This window comes from Chrysochloris asiatica, unplaced genomic scaffold (genome assembly GCF_000296735.1).
Source record: "Chrysochloris asiatica unplaced genomic scaffold, ChrAsi1.0 scaffold00311, whole genome shotgun sequence".
Classification (NCBI taxonomy): Eukaryota; Metazoa; Chordata; class Mammalia; order Afrosoricida; family Chrysochloridae; genus Chrysochloris; species Chrysochloris asiatica.
The window spans coordinates 1,665,050-1,684,285 of record NW_006408829.1 but is presented as its reverse complement, the minus strand read 5'-3'; the positions used below and the strand labels follow the sequence as shown (position 1 = coordinate 1,684,285).

Sequence of the window (19,236 nt, the reverse complement as noted above, 5' to 3'; positions counted from 1 at the left end):
GTTCCAACTCACAACGACCCTGTACAGGGATTCTGAGGCTGTAAGTCTTTTACAGGAGCAGTAAGCCTCATCGTTCTCCCACAGAACAGCTGGTAGTTTTGAACTGCTGACCTTGAGATTCGCAGCCCAATTCATAACCACTACACTACCAGAGCTCCTTTAGGCAGGCCCTTTTGGTTTCAGGATTTTCTGAACTATGTGCTGATAGAGTAGGGACTACCTGAGGGAATTACAAATCCTAAGGAGTCCCTGCAGTCCTGGAGCTTGCTCAGTATCATTCCTGAGATTAGTCTTTTGTGGGGCTTCCTTTATATGAAAAATTCCCAGACTGCTTGTTTCAGGATAGCCCTTTTTTTAATGGAACATGCAGTTGAGGCACAGTAAGATCTCCCCCCGCCTCCCCCCCCCCCCCAAGGCAGGGCAGAAGTTTGCATTTCTGAAGCCATCTTGTCTGGAAGATATCCAGTTTACCAGACATTAGTCCTACTCATAATGATTCATTCTGGGCATTTCCTCACACCAGTCACAGTTATTTGGTGAGGAGCCCTGGTGTCAAATGGTTAAGCATTCAGCTGCTAACCAAAGGCCAGCTGTTCTAAAGGCCTAGTGATCAGCTCCCACTAAGAAAGATTACAGGAACGAAGCCCCATGGGGTAGGTATACTCTATCCTCTAGGATTTCTGTGAGTTGCAGTTGACTCCATGGCACACAACATCAACATGTATTTAATGCTCATCAAACAACAATTAGAAACATTGCTGTTGCTAGCTATTTACTGTTCAGTGAGGCCCCGACCCACAACAGTCCCATACACAACAGATTGAAATCCTGCCCAGTCTTGTGCCAGTGGTTTGACTATCAGACCACTGCTATGCTTAAGACTGAGTTTTAGAAGAAGGTCACCAGGACATTCCCCCTAATCTGTTTTAACCTGAAAACTCCTCTGAAATCTATTCGGCATCATAGCAACACACAAGCCTTCACTGCCACATGTGTGGTGACTGTACCTGAGGTGAATTGGCCTAGGTCAAACTCAGGTCTCTCTCATGGAAGGCAAACATATTAGCACTGAAACCTTAATGCCTCATCTGTTCTTTAACATAATCCTCATGATAACCCTATGTTATTCTTAGGTGCCATTGCTTCATTTCCACTAACAGTGATCATGTGCACAACAAAACTGGTCTTGCACCATTCTCGCAATTGTTGTTACATTTGAGTACATTTCAGCTGCCACTATGTCAGTCCAACTTATTGGGGGGGGGGGGTCTTCCTTTTTTGTACTGACTCTATATTTTACAAAGCATGATGTCCTTCTCCGGGACTGGTCCCTACTGATAACATGTCCAAAGTATGAGAAACGATGTCTCACCATCCTGGCTTCTAAAGAGCATTCTGGCTGTATTTCTTCCAAGACATATTTGTTTGTTTTTCTGGCAGTCCATGGCAATTTAAAAATTCTTTTCCTACACCATGATGCAAAAATATCAGCTTTTCTCAGCCTTACTTATTCATTGTCCAACTTTCAAATGCACACGACATGACTTGGGTCCATTGCATCTTAGCCCTCGAGTTTATCTACTTTTCTTTGGAACACTTTAAGAGGTCTTGTACAGCAGATTTGCCTAGTTCAGTGTCGCTATGGGTCGGAAACAACTCCACAGCACTTAGCAGCAGCAACAACAATAGGTTGTTTGATTTCTTGATTGCTGCTTCCATGAGTGTTGATTGTGGACACAAGCAAAATGAAGTCATTGACAACTTCAATCATTTCTCCATTTATGATGATGCTATTTATTGGCTCAGTTGTGAAGATTTTTGTTTTCTTTATATTGAAGTGCAATGTATACTGAAGACTGTAGTCTTTGATCTTCATTAGTAAATATTTTAAGCCCTCTTTACTTCCAGAAAGTACAGTTTCATCATCTGCATTTTGCAGTTTGTTAATCAGTCTTCCTTCAATACTGATGCCATGGTCCTTTTCATATATTCCAGCTTCTCAGATTACTCACTCAATTATACAGATTGAATAATTGTGGTGAATGGATACAACATTGGTGCACACACTTCCTGGTTTTAAACCATTCAGTAGCCCCTTGTTCTGTTCAAATGATGACTTCTTGGTCTGTATAGATTCGTCATGAGCACAATTAAGTTTTCAGGAATACCCATTCTATGCAATGGTATCTATAGCTTGTCATGATCCACACAGTTGAAAATATTTGTGTAGTCAGTGATAAAGGTAAACATCTTTCTGACGTTCTTTGATTTCAGCCAAGATCCATCTGATGTCAGCAATGATATCCCTAGTTCTATGTCTTCATCTGAACTCTGCTTGAATTTCTGGCAATTGCCTGTGGATGCATTGTTGCACCTGTTTTTGAATTGTCTTCAGCAAAAATTTACCTGTGTGTGATATGTAATATTGTTCAATGATTTCTGCTTTCCATTGGAATGGGTCACCTCTCTTTGGAATGGGTACACATATGGATCTATCCCAATCAGTTGTTCAAGTAGCTGTCTTCCAATTTTCCTGGAATAGATGAATGAGCACCTCTGGTGCTGCATCAATTTCTTGTACATTATCAGTTTATATCTCATCAGTTTCTGGAGCCTTCTTTTTTTGCCAGCATTTCCAGTGCAGCATGGACATCTTGCCAATGAAATAGATACAATTATATCTATTTTAATTAAGTATCAGAACTTGTAAGAAATTTATAGAAGTTTCCACTTCTGGAAAAGGGCAGAGATTGTTTCTAATGTTAACTTTCCAGAGTTCATTGCTTATAGGTAAATCCTGGTCTTTACCTCCATGCTTATTTATTACATTATGTGCTGCCTTTGAATATAAGAACATTTAAAAATAAACTGTGATTGATAGATTGATAAAACAACATCTCGTGATTCAATTATTGTGGACAGCAATACAGATTTGTGACATATCTGAGAGACTATTGTTGTTGTTAAGTGCTGTTGAATCGGTTCTGACTCATAATGACCCTGTATAGGGTTTCCAAGGAGTGGCTAGTGAGCTTTGAACCGCTTGGCCTTGCAGTTCAAACCGATCTTGCAGACAATCACATTAACCCATAGCTCCACACCAGGACTCTTCGTATATGTGAATTAAGTTTTATGAAACCAGAGATTTCTACCTTGTAGCCTTGGCCTCAGGGACAGCAAAGTGTGAATGAGTGAAATAACTAGCTAAGAAATCAGACTAGTATAAAGCCATTTAGTAAGTTACTTTCATATCTTAAATTAATTAGTTGAAAGATGCATTAGTTGTTCTAATTTTGCCCCTTTGGGATCCTAGAGAGCTTCCAAGATTTATATAGCTTTGAAAACTTACTTCAGTAATACTAATGAATAGTTGGTGTTTGGGGGAAACTTAACATCTACCATCTAATTGTGCTTCAGTTTTCTAAAATGATTGCAACGGCACAGAAGGTTTTAAAAACTTCACATAAACCAAAAAATGATTCTAAGCTTAGCCACTTATTAAGATCCCCGAAGGGGTACTCTTCTCATGTCTCTAATTCAGAATCTCGTCCAAATATATTCTTAGGGCCACCCTATGTAACATCTCCTGAATTGCAGGATGTGTAGACCCAACTCTTTGAGTTTTAGTCTCTTCAACATTCTTATATGTTCTTAATATGTACGAATAATAAATGCTCCCAAGTCAGCAGAAATTTAGAAGTCAAACCTGCCACATGTATGAAACATATTAAGATGATTTTCTGAAAACTAATGCTTATTAATGACTTAATTATAAAGAATATCTGAGTGTTGCAAGATTACTCTTGTAAACAGATGCATTTTCTATTTGTACCATCCCTTTAAGACCACCTGCATTATTTGGTTGCACTGTATAACATCTTTCCAGACTTGTCTCTGTCACTGTAGTGGTCTCAATTATTCCTGTAAGGCTAGTGAAATCAGTGTAAGCATTTCATTTCTCTTTGTGTTTGAAATTTGAAGGTGGAGAGGGGTAAGGTGTTTGTAGTATATAATTTCTAAAGCTTTATCAAACTCTCCTGGTTTGAGATAATGAAATGTTTATAGATCTTACAATATCTATAAATGGTAGGGTATGGCTATCAAAACTACACATTCAAAAGTAGTAAAGTTACTAAAAAAGTTAAATGTTCAGTAGCTCAAATAAGCTTTACCCAAACTTCGTCCATTTGAGTTCTGTCTTTATAATTTTCTTAAGTCTGTATAATATTGCAACCATGTTTTAATCTTCAGCATTAAATATTAAGTAAAACCCAAATACGGATGATCTATTTTCTACTTTTTTTACATTGACTCAGTAAATCTAAATACCTAATACCTAATTTAGTCTGCATTTAAGTGATGTTGTTGTTGTTGTCAGGTGCCATCAAGTCGGAACCGACTCACAGCAACCCCATGCACAGCAGAACAAAACAATGTCCGATCCTGGGCCAACCTCACTGCCGCTGCCACACTTGACGCCATCAATGATGCCACCTGGCTGATCCATCTCGTTGGGGGTCTTCCTTTTTTTCTCTGATCCTCCATCTTACCCAGCATGACATCCTTTTCCAGCGACTGTTTCCTCCGGACAATATGTCCAAAGTATGAGAGACGAAGCTTAGCCATCCTGGCCTCCAACGAGCACTCTGGCTGCACTTCTTCCAAAACAGATCTATTGGTTCTTTTGGCAGTCCATGGCACTTTTAGTATTCTCTTCCAACACCACAACTCAAAGGCATCAATTCTTCTACGATCTTCCTTATTCACTGTCCAGCTTTCACATCCATATGAGGTTATTGAAAATACCATTTAAATGATGGTATCAGAGAAATCACATTTAAGTGATGGTGTCAGAGAAAACAATTCCAATTGTTTTATTCTGATAAATCTTAAAATAAACACATTGTCATTGAACTTAATAAAGTTTCTGAGTAAACAAAAATCATGCCTTATAATCTGCATTTTACCTCCTGAAGTGAGTTCTATTGGATCTACACTGAAGATATTGATAGGAAAATAATAAAGGCTTGTACACAGGTTGCCATTTTTTGGACTACTCCAGTCTTAAGATATAAAGGATATAAAGTAAAGGATGTATAAGAATTCCAGTGACTGCAATCTGGAGGTTTTTAAACAGTGTGTTTTGTCAGACATATAAAATTTTCTAGGTGCATACACATGAGTCCTGGTGTTATGTTGTAAGATAAACTATAGACTGCTAACCACAAGATCAGCAGTTCAAACCCACCAGCTGCTCCTATACAGGGTCGCTATGAGTTGGACCTAACTCAGTGGCACATGCAGGAGAAAACTGCAAATAATGCAACAGCAACTCTGCCTCCTCCTAAGGAATGCAGATGTGTTCTTTTCTAACCCGGGAAAGGTCTCTTGCGGCCTCACAGGGAGCTCTGAGAGTTGTGACATTTCCAAGCTCTGCTGCTGTAGCTGCTCATTTGCGTTTTATCTTTGCCATCCTGACATCTAAATCTCAGTTTTGTTATGATGCTTTGACAGCTATCCAAAGAGAAGGACCAGAGAGCACAGCAGGTAAACCAGGCCATTCATGCAAATGCTTAGGCATAATACTTGGGCCAGTAAACAAGACAGGGGAGCATGAGGCCAAAGGCCAGGTCTTCTTCATGGAGGGCTGAAGAAAATCAATCCACAGCTTTTCTTCTGGAGGCAAGGACAATTTATTGCATATCAAACCAGTGATGACTATTGTGTTCTTCTTTATGGAACACTTGGGATGAGTTGGGTGGGGAGAGCAGTTGAATAATAAAACTCCAATAGTTAATTCCCAATTCTCTGCCTCCTCAGGTCCCTGAGCAAAATGGGAAATGGTTCAGTAAAACCCAAGCATTCCAAGCATCCAGATGGCCACTCTGGGAACGTCACTGTCGATACCCTGAGGAGCAAGGTGACAGAACTGGAGAGAGAACTGAGGAGGAAGGAGGCTGAGATCCAGGAGCGAGAGTACCATCTGAAGGAGCTGCGGGAACAGCTGTCGAAGCAGACTGTGGCCATTGCTGAGCTCACAGAGGAACTCCAGAACAAGTGCATCCAGCTGAACAAGCTTCAGGATGTGGTGCATTTGCAGGGTGGAAGCCTGCCTCAGGCTTCTCCAGAGAAAGTGCCTCTTGAGGTCCACCGGAAGACCTCAGGGTTGGTCTCTCTTCACAGCCGAAGGGGAGCAAAGGCTGGCGTGTCTGCCGAGCCAACAACCCGAACCTATGACCTCAACAAGCCCCCTGAATTTTCCTTTGAAAAAGCAAGAGTCAGAAAGGATTCCAGGTAAGACGTTCGCACATCCCTTTGATTCACATTACCTCAATTTCATGACATACAAGAGTGATCTTCATTAAGCTTTTTTATTGATAAAGAGCTTATTTACCTGTCCAAATTTTAGAACAGAGGAGCCTTTTAAATGGTTTTGCCTTGCGGGCAAAGAAAAGGATCTCTCTGTGAGCAGAACTTCTCTGCAAACTAGAACTTATATTTGTTTTGTGTAATATTTATAATCAAGAAGCTGAAATTTCCATCATCTTGAAAATCCTGTGATTGTGAAAAGGTAGTTTTAGGAAGTCTGCCGTTCCTGTCTCTTATCTGAGTAGAGATAATAATGTATGAAATCACAATGAATCATTAATATTTATAAATAAAAAAGAAAACTTCTTAGAAGTTAGTCTGTGTCATGAATAAGGATTTAGTTGGAGCCTCAAAAAGGGATGGAATCATTCATTGATTTATTACATAATGCATGTTGAGCACCTGCCCTTTGCCAGTATACATTAGTGAGTAAACAGACATCCAACTTTTCTCATGGGGGAGATAGACATTATACAAAAAAAATAAATAATGCAAGGTCAGTTTGAATCACAAGGTGGGTGGTTCAAACTCACTAGCTGCTCCTTGGAAACCCTATACAGTGTCCCCATGAATCGGAAAAGACTTAGCGGTACTTAACAACAGCAACAATTATAATTGGGGAAATTATGCGAAAGAAACCAACAGTATAGTGGTGCCTAAAATTAGGTGGAAAGAAAGGTAAGGAAGCACCCCAGAATGGATTGTCATGAAGTTTTGTCAAAGGAGATGACCTTTAAGTTGAGACCCGAAAGAGGGAAAACAGCATTGACTAAGGTGTAAGCACATTTCAGGCAGAAAGGATATTCAAAACTAGTTAAAAGTTTCAAAATACAAGTTTTTAGAAGAAAATGTAAATACTTAACCATAGCATACTTGTGTGTGTCTGTGCATTTAATGGGGGACAAAAGTTTGAATTTTCTGATCAGGGAACCATCTGAAAATCAGGATTTAGGTTTCCCTTTATGCATTATTTTTAAATTAGTAACTATTTATTGATTGACATACAATCTTTTACTTTGGTAATGTCTTGACTGACCCTGGATCTCTATTACAAGGTGCAAGATCTGTGATTTTTAAAACAAGTATTAGTTTATTAAAGATACAGATAATAAAAATAAAGGTAAAACATCTGGTTAAACAAATATGTGATATGTTTTGACAACAAAATGACTAAAGAAATTTAATTCTTCAGTTTGTTGACAGTGCTTAGCAAAGAGTAGATGATCAATAAATACCTATTTATTGATCCATGCTGGAAGGAAATCAGATTAATACTAGACTTCAGAAGACTGAGGCAAATGTTTTATTGTTAGTTGGTTTAGAAAAACCTGATTTGTTTCCATTGAAAAATTAATAATGAATTTTAATGGTTTTAATTCAGAAATCATAAATATTACAAACTTATAATTGTTTTACAAAAACTGAATATCATCTGTTGTTCTTGTTGTTAAGTGTCATCGAGTCAGTTCCAACTCATAGTGACCCTGTTTAGGGTTTCTGTGGAATGGCTGGTGAGTTTGAACCGCTGAACTTGTGGTTTAAACAACCTTGCAGTTCAGTACTTATCTTACAGTGCCATACCAGGACTCCGAACATCATCTGTTCTTTTTTTATATATTGTATATATGTGTGTTGTTGTTAAGTGCCATTGAATCAGCTCTGACTCATAGAGACCATGTATAGGGTTTCCAAGGAGCAGCTGGTGAGTTTGAACTCCCAACCTTGTGGTTCAAACTGACTTTGCAGTCCAGTATTTTATTCTGCAGCACCATACCAGAATGCCAGCACACAGGATAAGAGGGGCATTATGTTCCCGAATAAGATTAGCGGTGATTTCCTTCATTGTAAAGAGAAGTCAAAAGGATGCATGTCTTTCCAAGGCATTGTGAAAAAATGGGCTAATTGATGCCTGAATCTTTATAGTTATAAAGAGACCAGTGGCCTTCATATGATTTTCCAAGAGCCTTGCAGTTCTAAATTGTTGTTGTTAAGTACTGTGGAGTCGATTCCGACTCATAGTAACCCTGTACAGGGTTTCCAAGGCTGTAAATCTTTACAGGAGCAGAAAGCCTCATCTTTCTCCCACGGAATAGCTGGTAGTTTTGAACTGCTGACCTTGAGGTTAGCAGCCCGATTCGTAACTACTACGCTATCAGAGCTCCTTGCAGTTCCAAATAGAAAACTTAAATATAATATGAAAATCATTCTTTTCTTTATTGACTTGTCTGTGGTTTATTTTCTCTGGCAAAATCACAACATACATTTCTCTTGAAGTCTGGGATAACTAACTGAACACAAATAGCTGATATCATCAATTCAGAGATTTGCAATTTTCCAGTTGGTTCAAAGATACTAATTATTATAAATCATTCATCACTGCCAAATAGCTTTATTTTTGGAGAAAAGTCACATGCAATCTTTGGATATTTTTATGTATCTTGTATAAACCTAGCAAAATTTTGTATGAAACAATTTTAAAAAGTTAGAACATTAATCATTGTGCAAGTGTGTTTCACTGACAAAAGGATGATATATAGTATCTGTTGGTTTGCCTACATTATTAAGTAATCCCTAATTGATAGTAAGGAATTTAATAAATTTGTCAATATGGCTCCTTTGCTTAGTCTTACGTACAGATGATTCTTTGTTAACCTTTTGTAGGAGTTGCTGCCTGCAACTAAATTTGTTCCTAACATTATGTGTTAGGAGTCCCTGGGTAGGACAAACTGTTAGTGTGATTGACAGCTTAACGAAAGACTAGAGGTTTGAGTCCAACCAGAGATGCCTTGGAAGAAAGGCCTGGCAATCCAACTCCCTCAAAAATCAGCCATTGAAAACCCAGTAGGAGCATAGTTCTCCTCTGACACACTTTTGGTCACCTTCAGTCATGAACACAGAATTAACTTGATGGTAACTTTTTTTTTTTAAAGCATTTTTCCAGTACATTTTGGATAAAGTTTACTTTCCACATTGGATCAGAAAGACTTTGAATGGCTTCTCAGTCCTTTTTGGCAAAAAAAAAAAAAAAAGCCTTTAATGAGTCCTTCACAGTGAGCGAACTGAAGGCAGACTCCCAGCCCTCCTACAATCAGTGATATTAGGGAGCTATGAAGTACTGACAGAAACTGAAGAATAAAATTTGGTGGAATGATATATTTGGAATTTAAAGATTCTATTTCAATAATTCATGAGCAAGTCTAAAAGCCATGACATAGCAGTCTGTGATTTTGCTGAGGCTCTTGTGTGCTCAAGTGACTGGTAACTGGACAGTGAGTCTCATCACCTGCCATCCCCTTCCCCCTCCCATTCATGGTAGCTTTGTTGTCTTGGAACCACCAGTGAGCTTTTTGGAGTCTGCGGTAGTGGTTAAACTGCTTTATATGGAGGGCCTTTTATACTCTGGTGGCATTGGGGATCTCTTGAAATTTGTCTCTTACAAAATTCAGTATTGTGTGTTTTTAAGATCAGGTTGTATGTAAAATAACTCAGTGTTGGCCACTGAATTTATTGCTGTGATGAAAATTGTTTATAATCCACACAGTCCATTATGGTAGTCATTAGCCAAGTGTGGTTTGTGAGCACCTAAAATTTGACTAATGTAGCTAGGGAACTGCTTTATATATGTATTTTAGTAAATATATAGGTAGCAAATTGTTTGCCTTTCTAATGTTTTTCACATTCACAATTCATTAGCATTAGTTATGTTTTATCAGTTTGTTCAGCCATAACCATTATCCATTTCCATTTTTTTTTTCCCTGTAGGAACTGAATTTTTAAATTTTGATTAATTTTAACTACTTAAAAATTAAGTAGCCACATGTATTGGATGGTTGTTATATTGCATAGTGCGGGTCTCGAGTATGTGACTTTGACTGTACTCACAATTGTATTAGATAGGAATTATGATCTAACTTTATAGACAGTGTAAGGCCTGTGTTTGTTTTTAGCACAAAGCGATAGAAAATGCAGATGTGTTGGGCACGATGTGGAGTCTCTTGCTAGCTGCACCAACCCTGTAGTAGTATTTTACAGCCCTTTGTAGTGAAATAGCTTTGTGCCCACTGACCATTTTAGATCTTCAAAAGCATAAAACTTCATGAGCACACAGTCTTTTTCTATTATAGTTACTTAACCTTTCTGAAGTATCTTATATCACATGAGGAGTTTGAGTATTACAGTATATGAAATACCCTGATCTCAAATCTAAATGTAATATGGTGAACATCAGAAGACTTTAAAGCTATAGGAATTATTTCATGCTCCCTCCCTTATTGGAGAAGTGAGGAGCTTGCAGAGGGAGTTGCTGAACATGCCATGGTAGATGGTAGAGCTAAGATTACATTTCCAGACTCTCAGCTTGGAAACTAGTTTTTTTTTAAATTCTTTACAGTGTTGCTATAGTATTCTCAGAATTACCATAAAGCTAAAAGGCCTCAAGGTAGAAGGTTTGAGAGACTTATCTGTCTTATTATGATATGCTCCACTGATTGGTAATGACAGCAGTGATGCTTCCTGGTGGAATGGCTTCTTCCGAATGTAGTTGAACAGAGTCTGCCCCTTGTATCAAGGCTTACTGAAGTCTGACTCCTCCAAGAGCAGCTCTGTGTGAAAAGGACATGGAGAATGAGTTTCCTCCATCTCTTTACATAGCAGACTATGTCATGTATTTGTTGTCATTGTTAAGTGCCATCCTGTCAGTTCCAACTTACAGCGACCCTGTATAGGATTTCTGAGGAGTGTCTGGTGAATTCGAACCACCAAGTCAGTTCTGAGTTATAGTGACCCTGTATAGGATTTCCAAGGAGAAGCTGATGGGTTTGAACTGCTGACCTTGCGGTTCACAGTCCAGAGCTGATCTTACAGCGCCACACCAGGAATGTATATGCAGGAGCAATATAGGCTATTACATGAATATAGCTCTTCTCAAGGTTGAGAATTGAATTTCAGTGGTGAAGGAGGGAAGTTCAGAAAGGATTTCTATCCAAGTCTTATCTGCCTTGAGCAACAAGAAAACCGTGTATCCAGAGGTCAGATTTCTTATAGAAATTAAATTTTCTCTTTATGTAGACATTGTTTAGCCAACATTAGCACTAGCCAAGCAGAATCACAGGCTCATGTTGAATGTCTGGTGGAACACAGGCAAATTAATCAGAGGCATCTGGCAAGTTGTGGGTCTGACTGCCTCTTGCTAAGAAAGCTTAAGCTATCATTTGAAACTATTGTCTTTTGGTGAAAAGGAAGGATTAAACAAAGACTTGCCGTCTGACTTCAGATGTTGACTCCAGATTTTTAGAAAGGCCAATTAGTTTCATTTGTCACTCCCACCCTAGGAACAGAATAGGTAAAAGTGGAAAATGCTAGTGAGTCATGCATTTAAGTAAGACGTGGAAAAGGAGTGAGGAAGAGTATGTTTGTGCTTCCTTTCTAAAACAGTACTAAGCATTTGAATATGATGGAGATTAATTTAGCAGTGCATTGTAAAAGTGTACTTTCTTTATGGAACACGATTTTTTCTATAGAATAAATTACAACTGTAGGATCAGCACTGGATGACGAACCACAAGGTTGGCAGTTCAAACCCACCAGCTGCTCCTGAGAAACCTATACAGGATAGCTATGAACCAGAACTGACAGCAAAGAATATTAGATGTTGTTGTTGTTGTTGTTAAATGCTTTCGAGTCAGATCCGACCCATAGCGACCCTCTAGAGGGTTTCCAAGGAGCAACTGGTGAGCTTGAAACACTAACCTTGCACTTCAAACTGACTTTGCAGTCTAGCGCATTAACCCACAGCGCCACACAGTGAAAAACAGGATGGCCCTTAAAGAGATGGGTTGTTTTAGTGATTGCAAGGATGGGCTGAAACACAACAATTGTGAGGATGATGCAGGACCTGGCAGTGTTTTTGCCTGTTGTACATATAGTTGCTATGAGTCAGCACCTGAAAACAACAAAGATATATGAATTGCTGTGAATGCTTCACAAATATTGAATCATTTAATAGATAAGATAAATATCATCATCCTCACTATACACATGAAGAAACTGAGGCACATAGAATTAAGTAAGTTGCCTAAGGTTGCACAGCTTCTAATATTGGAACCAGGGTTCAAACCCAGAAAATCTACAATCTAGAGTCTTTTCTCACTAATACCATATACCACTTTTCCAAGAGGAAAATTATAGGATAACTCATGGCATTTTAAGTTCCTGGGTGGCACAAATGTTTTGTGTACAACTTCTGTTGGGATGGATTGACATAGTGACATCAATAATGGGATAAAAGAAAGCAACTGTGAGAACCGGGCAGAACTTCTTTTGTTGTGCATAGGGTCACTATGAGTCAGAACCAACTGAGTGGCACCACGCAACAACTTACCTAAAGGTTGGTAGTTCAAACTCACTTAGCAGCACTGTGGAAGAAAGGTCTGGCAGTCTTCTCTGTAAAGCTTACAGACTAAAAAACGCTGTGTGGTAGTTCTACTCCTGAACACATGGACTTGCCATGAGTTGGATTGTCTCCATAGCAATGGATTTGGTTTTGTTTTTCTAGGCATTTTAGTTGGGAAGCCTTGTAAAAAATTGAATAGATTAATCAGAAATAGATCTTTAAAAAAAAATACTGTGGTTAGAGACAACTCTTTTGATATTATAATTTCTCTTGAAATGTGCCCTTAAAGAAAGTGCTAATCAATTTTTAGTGTACATTAGAGGGTAATATTGCTGGAAGGGTTGGGGAACGTTGTGTTTTCTTCTTCCATCAAGAATGATGTACGTTTTGGTGTATGAGGGAGGGATTTAAAAAGTTCATGGAAAAATAGAATGAAAAGATAATGAAATTTTCCCACGAACTTTTTGAAGCCCACCCATACTAGCGCTTCTATAGCAGGATTTTACATATATAGATTGCTAAAGATTTTGACGAGTGTATTTTAAAACTCTACTATTTATCAGTTGGGCAGCTAAGAAGTTTGTATTTATATGTAGAAACGCTGTTGCTTTAACCTGAGTCTTCAGAAAAACAAATCTGAAACTCCCTAAATTGTTGTTAAATGTCGTAGAGTTAGTTCCAACTCAAAGCATCCCTGGATAGATTAAATTTATATTCTGAACATTTAAAGGTCTTTGAAGCTAGGGAGTCTCATCTTCAAGTCTCAACTGTTTCCTGCGGAGTGACTGGAGGGCTCGAACCTCTGACCTTGGGGTTCTCAGTCTAGTGCTTATCATATGGAGCTACCATGCTACTTGTTGTTGTTGTTACATGCCATCGACTCGGTTCCAACCCATAGCAACCATGTTTCCAAGAAACAGCTGGTGAGCTTGAACTGTGGACCTTGCAGTTCAAACGGTTTTGCAGTCTGGCGTATGAACGCACAGTGCCACACCAGGACTAGAGCTCCCTATATAAGGCAAGGAAAAAAGAGAAAAGTCCAATTGTATGGTGATCTAATAGTCAGAATCGGGTGATATAGCTGGTGTAAGTTGTCAGAATGTTTGGAATCAGAAGGTTATGTTGTGTAACAGCAATATGCATATGGACATCTAGATTAAAACTTGCTAATTAACAGTTATTAAGATAACTAGCAGTTAATAGGTAACTACTGTTTGTCTCTGCAACTTGTTTATCAGTTTGTCATACTGTGGTGGCTTGTGTGTTGTTGTGAAGCTGGAAGCTATGGCACCAGCATTTTAAATACCCACAGGGTCACCCACAGTAGACAGGTTTCAGCTGAACTTCCAGACTGAGACAGACTAGGGAGAAGGAGAGATGGCTACTTCTGAATATTTAGTTATTGAAAACCTTATGAATAGCAGTGGGACACTTTCAAATAGCACCAGAATATTGAATATTGAAACATTATAAATAAAGAACACCACAATATTATCATGCTCGGTGAAGTGGGGGGTCAGCGAAAAAGAGGAAGACCCTCAATGAGCTTGATTGCCACAGTTGTAGCAGCAATGGGCTCAAGTGTAGCAACAATTGTGAGGTTGGCATAGGATCATGCAGTATTTAGTTCTGTTGTGCATAGGGTCACTATGAGTCAGAATCGACTTGACGACACCTAACAGCAACAACTATATGTGTGCTGTTTCCATGCATTTTCTCATGAAAGCTTTAGACTTGTCTCATGAGGTGAGTATTTTCCAGTTGATTGAAGGTGAAATTGAAATTCTGAGTCATTCAACAACTTGCTCAAGGTCATAGTATCAATACTTTGTTCAGCAGGTTTCCCATTTAGTCTGTCTGACATCAAATGAAGGAGCCATGGTAATGTAGTGGGTTAAGTTTGGATGCTAACCAAAAGGTCAGCTGTTTAAACCTACCAGCTGATCCTTGACAGAGAGATGAGGCAATGTGCTTCTGTAAAGATTTAGAGCTGTAGAAACCCTAGGGAGATGCTCTACTCATTGGGAATTAACTCAACAGTAGTGGGTTTGGGTCAGATGTCAAAAGAGTGTCCTCTTCCACAATGTGTGCTCTCTCCCACAACAGTTATAGACTGATGAGCCTATAATGGGAATAATGCCCCTAGGGGTTGTCCAGCCACTCAGACTTGGATTTTTGGGCGGGATGGGATAGGGTGGGTGTATGGTATAATTAGCATCACAAAAGAGAGAGAGAGAGAGAGCCAGAGCGCGAGAGAGAAATAAATAAGGTGCATGTAGAAGTTTAAATCCTGATTAGAATTAAGAGGTGACTGTCTTGATGTCTGTTGTTCATTTCTGTGGAGTTTGCTTTAACTCATGGCAACCCCATGAGTTGGTTCTGACTCATAGTGACTCTGCTTAGGGCTTCCAAGGAATGACTCTTGAGTTTGAACCACTGACTTTGTACTTCAAACCAAACTTGCATTCCAATACTTATCCTAAAGTGCCACACTAGGACTTCATGGGGAACATAGAAGGTGAGAATTCTGCCACTGAATGATCACTACCCCCTTGACACGGAGGTGAGGTTCCATAAGCTTTAGGCAGAAATTCTGAGTGCTCTAGCACCTTGAACATAGAGAAGCTAAAGCATCTGGAGGAAGTGGTAAAGGAAAAGAGCTGAATGGAAAATGTAAAAGGGCAGTTCAAGATGATAAAGTCAAGTATTATAATGAAATGTGCAAAGACCTGGAGTTACAAAACCAAGCTGAAAGAACTGAAGAAAAAAATCCAAGTCTTGAGAAACAATATTGAATGATTCTACAGGCAAAATATTGAATGACACAGGAAACATCAAAGGAAGATGGAAGTAGTACAAAGTCACTGTCCCAAAAAGAATAGGCTGATGCTCAGACATTTCTTAAGGTAGCATATGATCAATAACTGATAGTATAGAAAGAAAGAGTCCAAGTTGCTCTGAAGGCATTGGCAAAAAAAAAAAAAAAAAAAGTAGCCAAGAATTGACAAAATACAAATTAAAATGTTTCAGCCAACTGATGCGATGCTAGAGGAACTCACTCCTCTAGGCCAAAAATTTGGAAGACAACTAACTGCCAACTGATTGGAAGAGATCCATATTTTTGCCCATTCCAAAGAAAGGTGACCCAATAGAATGTGGAAATTGTTGACCAATATTATTAATATCAACTGCAAATAAAATTTTGTTGTTGATAATTCAGTACATTTAAATAGTGAGTTGCCAGAAATTCAAGCCAAATTCAGAAGAGGATGTGGAGCTAGGGATATCACTGCTAATGTCAAATGAATCTTGGCTGAAATAGAAAATACTGGAAAGGTGTTTACTTGTGTTTTATTGAATATGAAAAGGCATTCAGCTGTGTGGATCATAACAAGCTAAGGATAACATTATGAAGAATGGGTATTCCAGAACACTTAATTGTGTTCATGAGGAACCTATACATATATCAAGAGACAATTGTTCGAATAGAAACTGAATGGTTTAAAATCAGGAACAGTATGCACTAGGTTTGCATCTTTTCACCATACTTATTCAAGCTGTATGCTGAGAAATAATTCGAGAAGCTGGGTTATATGAAGAAGTATGTATGTGGCATAGGATTTCAGGAAGACTCATGAACATCTTTCAATACGCCAATGACACAATCTTGTTTACTGGAAGTAAAGGGAACATGAAGAAGAAATACTACAGCCTTCAGTATGGATTGCACCTCAATGTAAAGAAAATGAAAACCCTCAAAATTAGACCAATATATCACATTATGATAAATAGAGGAAAGACTGGAGTTCTCAAAGACTTCAGTTAGCTTGGGTCCACAATCAGTGCTTATGGAAACAGAAGTCAAGAAATCAAATGACACATATGTGCTGTGAAAGATTTGTTGGAAGTTTTTTAACACCAGCAAGGTGAGGACTAAAGTGTGACTGACCATGCTACTTTCAAACACCTAATATACATTTGAAAGTTGGACAACGAATACACAAGGTCTTAGAAGAATCAATATGTTTGAATTATGGTGTCGACAAAGAATATTGAAAGTACCGTAGACTGCCAGAAGAACAAACAATTCTTTCTTGGAAAAGTATAGTCAGAATGTTCTTTAGCAGTGACAGTGGTGATACTTGTCTCGTGTACCTTGGATATTATCAGGAGGACTCAGTCCCTGGAGAAGGACATCATGCTTGGTAAAATGGAAGGTCAATGAAAAAGAGGAAGACTCCCAATGAGATGAACCGATACTAGAAGCAACAACACAAAGCAAAACCAGGAAAAACTGTGAGGATGATACAATACCAGGCAGTGTGTCATTCTGTAGTGCATAGGGACCCTGTGAGTTTCAACTGAGTTGATGGCTTCTAACAAAAACAGCAGCCAGAAAAATGATGCACATGTGTCTTGCATTCAACTAATAACCTAAATGTCAGTGGTTGAAGTCCACCCATGGGGTCCTAGTGTCGTGCTGTGGGTTAATGCGCTGAACTACAAAGTTGGTTTGAACCACAAGGTCAGCGGTTTAAGCTCACCAGCTGCTCCTTAGAAACCTATACAGGGTCGCTATGGGTCGGAACCGATTCAACAGCACTTGACAACAATAATAACAAGCAATGCCATGGAAGAAAGGCCTGCTAATAAGATTTCTTCAAGATTATAGCCACTGATAACTTTATGCAGCGTATTTCTTACTGTAAAACATAGGGTCACCGTGAGTCAGAATTGATGAGATGGCATGGAGTTAAAAGACAAATTATTGTATAACATAATGTGTCCACTGGAGTATCTATTCCATCCATATTGTCATATAGTACATAATCAAGACGTTGACTATGTCATATTTTACTGGCTAGACAAAAATTACAAGGGCAGGGGATTATAAAAGGGTATGAGACAAAGAGGTGGGATCATAGGGACATCTTCAAATTTTGCTTACTTCTCCAGATTCTTGCCCCTCTGGTATGAGTTTCCCTCAATAAGCTTGTTAGCCTTGCTGGGTATTTAGAGCTGGGATGGGCGGTGGGTGGGTGGCTCAAGAATACTGGGACTGACTTGACAACATGCCCTTAAATATTGGGTCATATTTCAGGCTCCAGGAAGGATGTTGGGAAGAGGAAGAAGAAATTACTGATATTTTCATTTCTGCAGTTATTTGTTATATTTCAAAGGAGAATCATATATGTCAAGTCTTCTGTTAGATTTTATTAATCAATCATTATTAATTACCTAACAGTAATGGATTACATGATGAACCTGGATTACACAGATTAAAGGCACGCACCAAATGTTGTGGTGATATAGAGGGAAGAGGCAACTTCAAGTTCTCCCTTACCCTTTTCTTGACTACAACTGTATTTATTGGCCTTAACTGCATATTGCTATCACACAGGGCATATGAAAAAATAACAATGCCTGACTCTAGTCTCCGGAGAGTCTTATTTAATTGGTTTGAGGTGATCCTTGGTCATCAGGGTTCACCAAAGTTTCCTTGATGATTCTAATATGCAGTCAAGATTGAGAACCAACGTGCTGTAGGAAAAGATATCCCAGTGGATAACTCCAGAAATATTCAGTGTGACAGTCTAAGATCAGTACTAACTACAGATATCTAAGGAGTCCTGGTAGACTGCTGTAGAATAAGCAAGGTCTATGGTTTAAACCTTCCTCAGAAACCATTTATAGTGTCACTGTGAGTCAGAGTTGACTTAACAAAAACAAGAACAAGAAAACCATTCACCATTTTTAGCTAATAACCATGCAGTACTGTGATGGTTATGCATATCATTAAATGTGCCAGATTCTATCATTGTAAATCTAACATTTCATCATTAAACAGTATTCTTTGATACTCTTAGGGAAAAGATCATCTGCACAAATTTAAAAGAGAGAGAGGGAGAAAAATGTTTGTTGTGAACATGAAGTAGCAGTTGACATAATTAAATTACAACCCTACCTGATTATATGGGTGATAGACTAAGAGAGTTGGCAGGATAGGTCATGCTGATTTTCTGATTACCCATGAAATTAACCTCATCTTCCTCATGCTTGTTTCTTCAAGTTATAAGCCTGAGCATTGACTGGAGTTTTTGTTTGTTTGTTTGTTTCCTATTCGTGATTTAACACTTAAAAACAATTTTGGGGAGAGGAAAAGAAATAAACAGATGATTCCCTTGCTTACTGCCTGTGCTTTGTTTATAAGGCAAGTGTTATCTTCTATTGTTCTTTACTGATTTTGTTTTAGCCTATGAAGAATAATTTAAACATTCATTAGCATCCTATGGTCAACATTGCAAAGTATGGGTATTCTGGAACACTTAATTGTGCTCATGAAGAATCTGTACCTGATCCAAGAGGCAGTTGTTTGAACAGAACGTGGGAATGCTGAATAGTTTAGAATTAAGAAAGGTGTGCAACAAGGTTCATTCTTTCACCATACTTATTCAACCTGTATGTTGAGCAAATAA

The 19,236-nt window shown here is 38.6% G+C and overlaps 1 protein-coding gene across 2 annotated transcripts in view; it reads left to right on the top strand.

The window, feature by feature from the left end:
- The window catches only part of PRKG2 (protein kinase, cGMP-dependent, type II), a 188,493-nt gene that overhangs the window by 17,262 nt on the left and 151,995 nt on the right, over positions 1-19,236 (top strand). For both annotated transcript variants that reach the window (XM_006875069.1, XM_006875068.1), the window contains exon 2: positions 5,821-6,294. In XM_006875069.1, coding sequence (XP_006875131.1) covers positions 5,834-6,294 — 461 coding nt within the window. In that variant the 5' untranslated portion in view covers positions 5,821-5,833. The remainder of the gene's footprint in view (positions 1-5,820; positions 6,295-19,236) is intronic.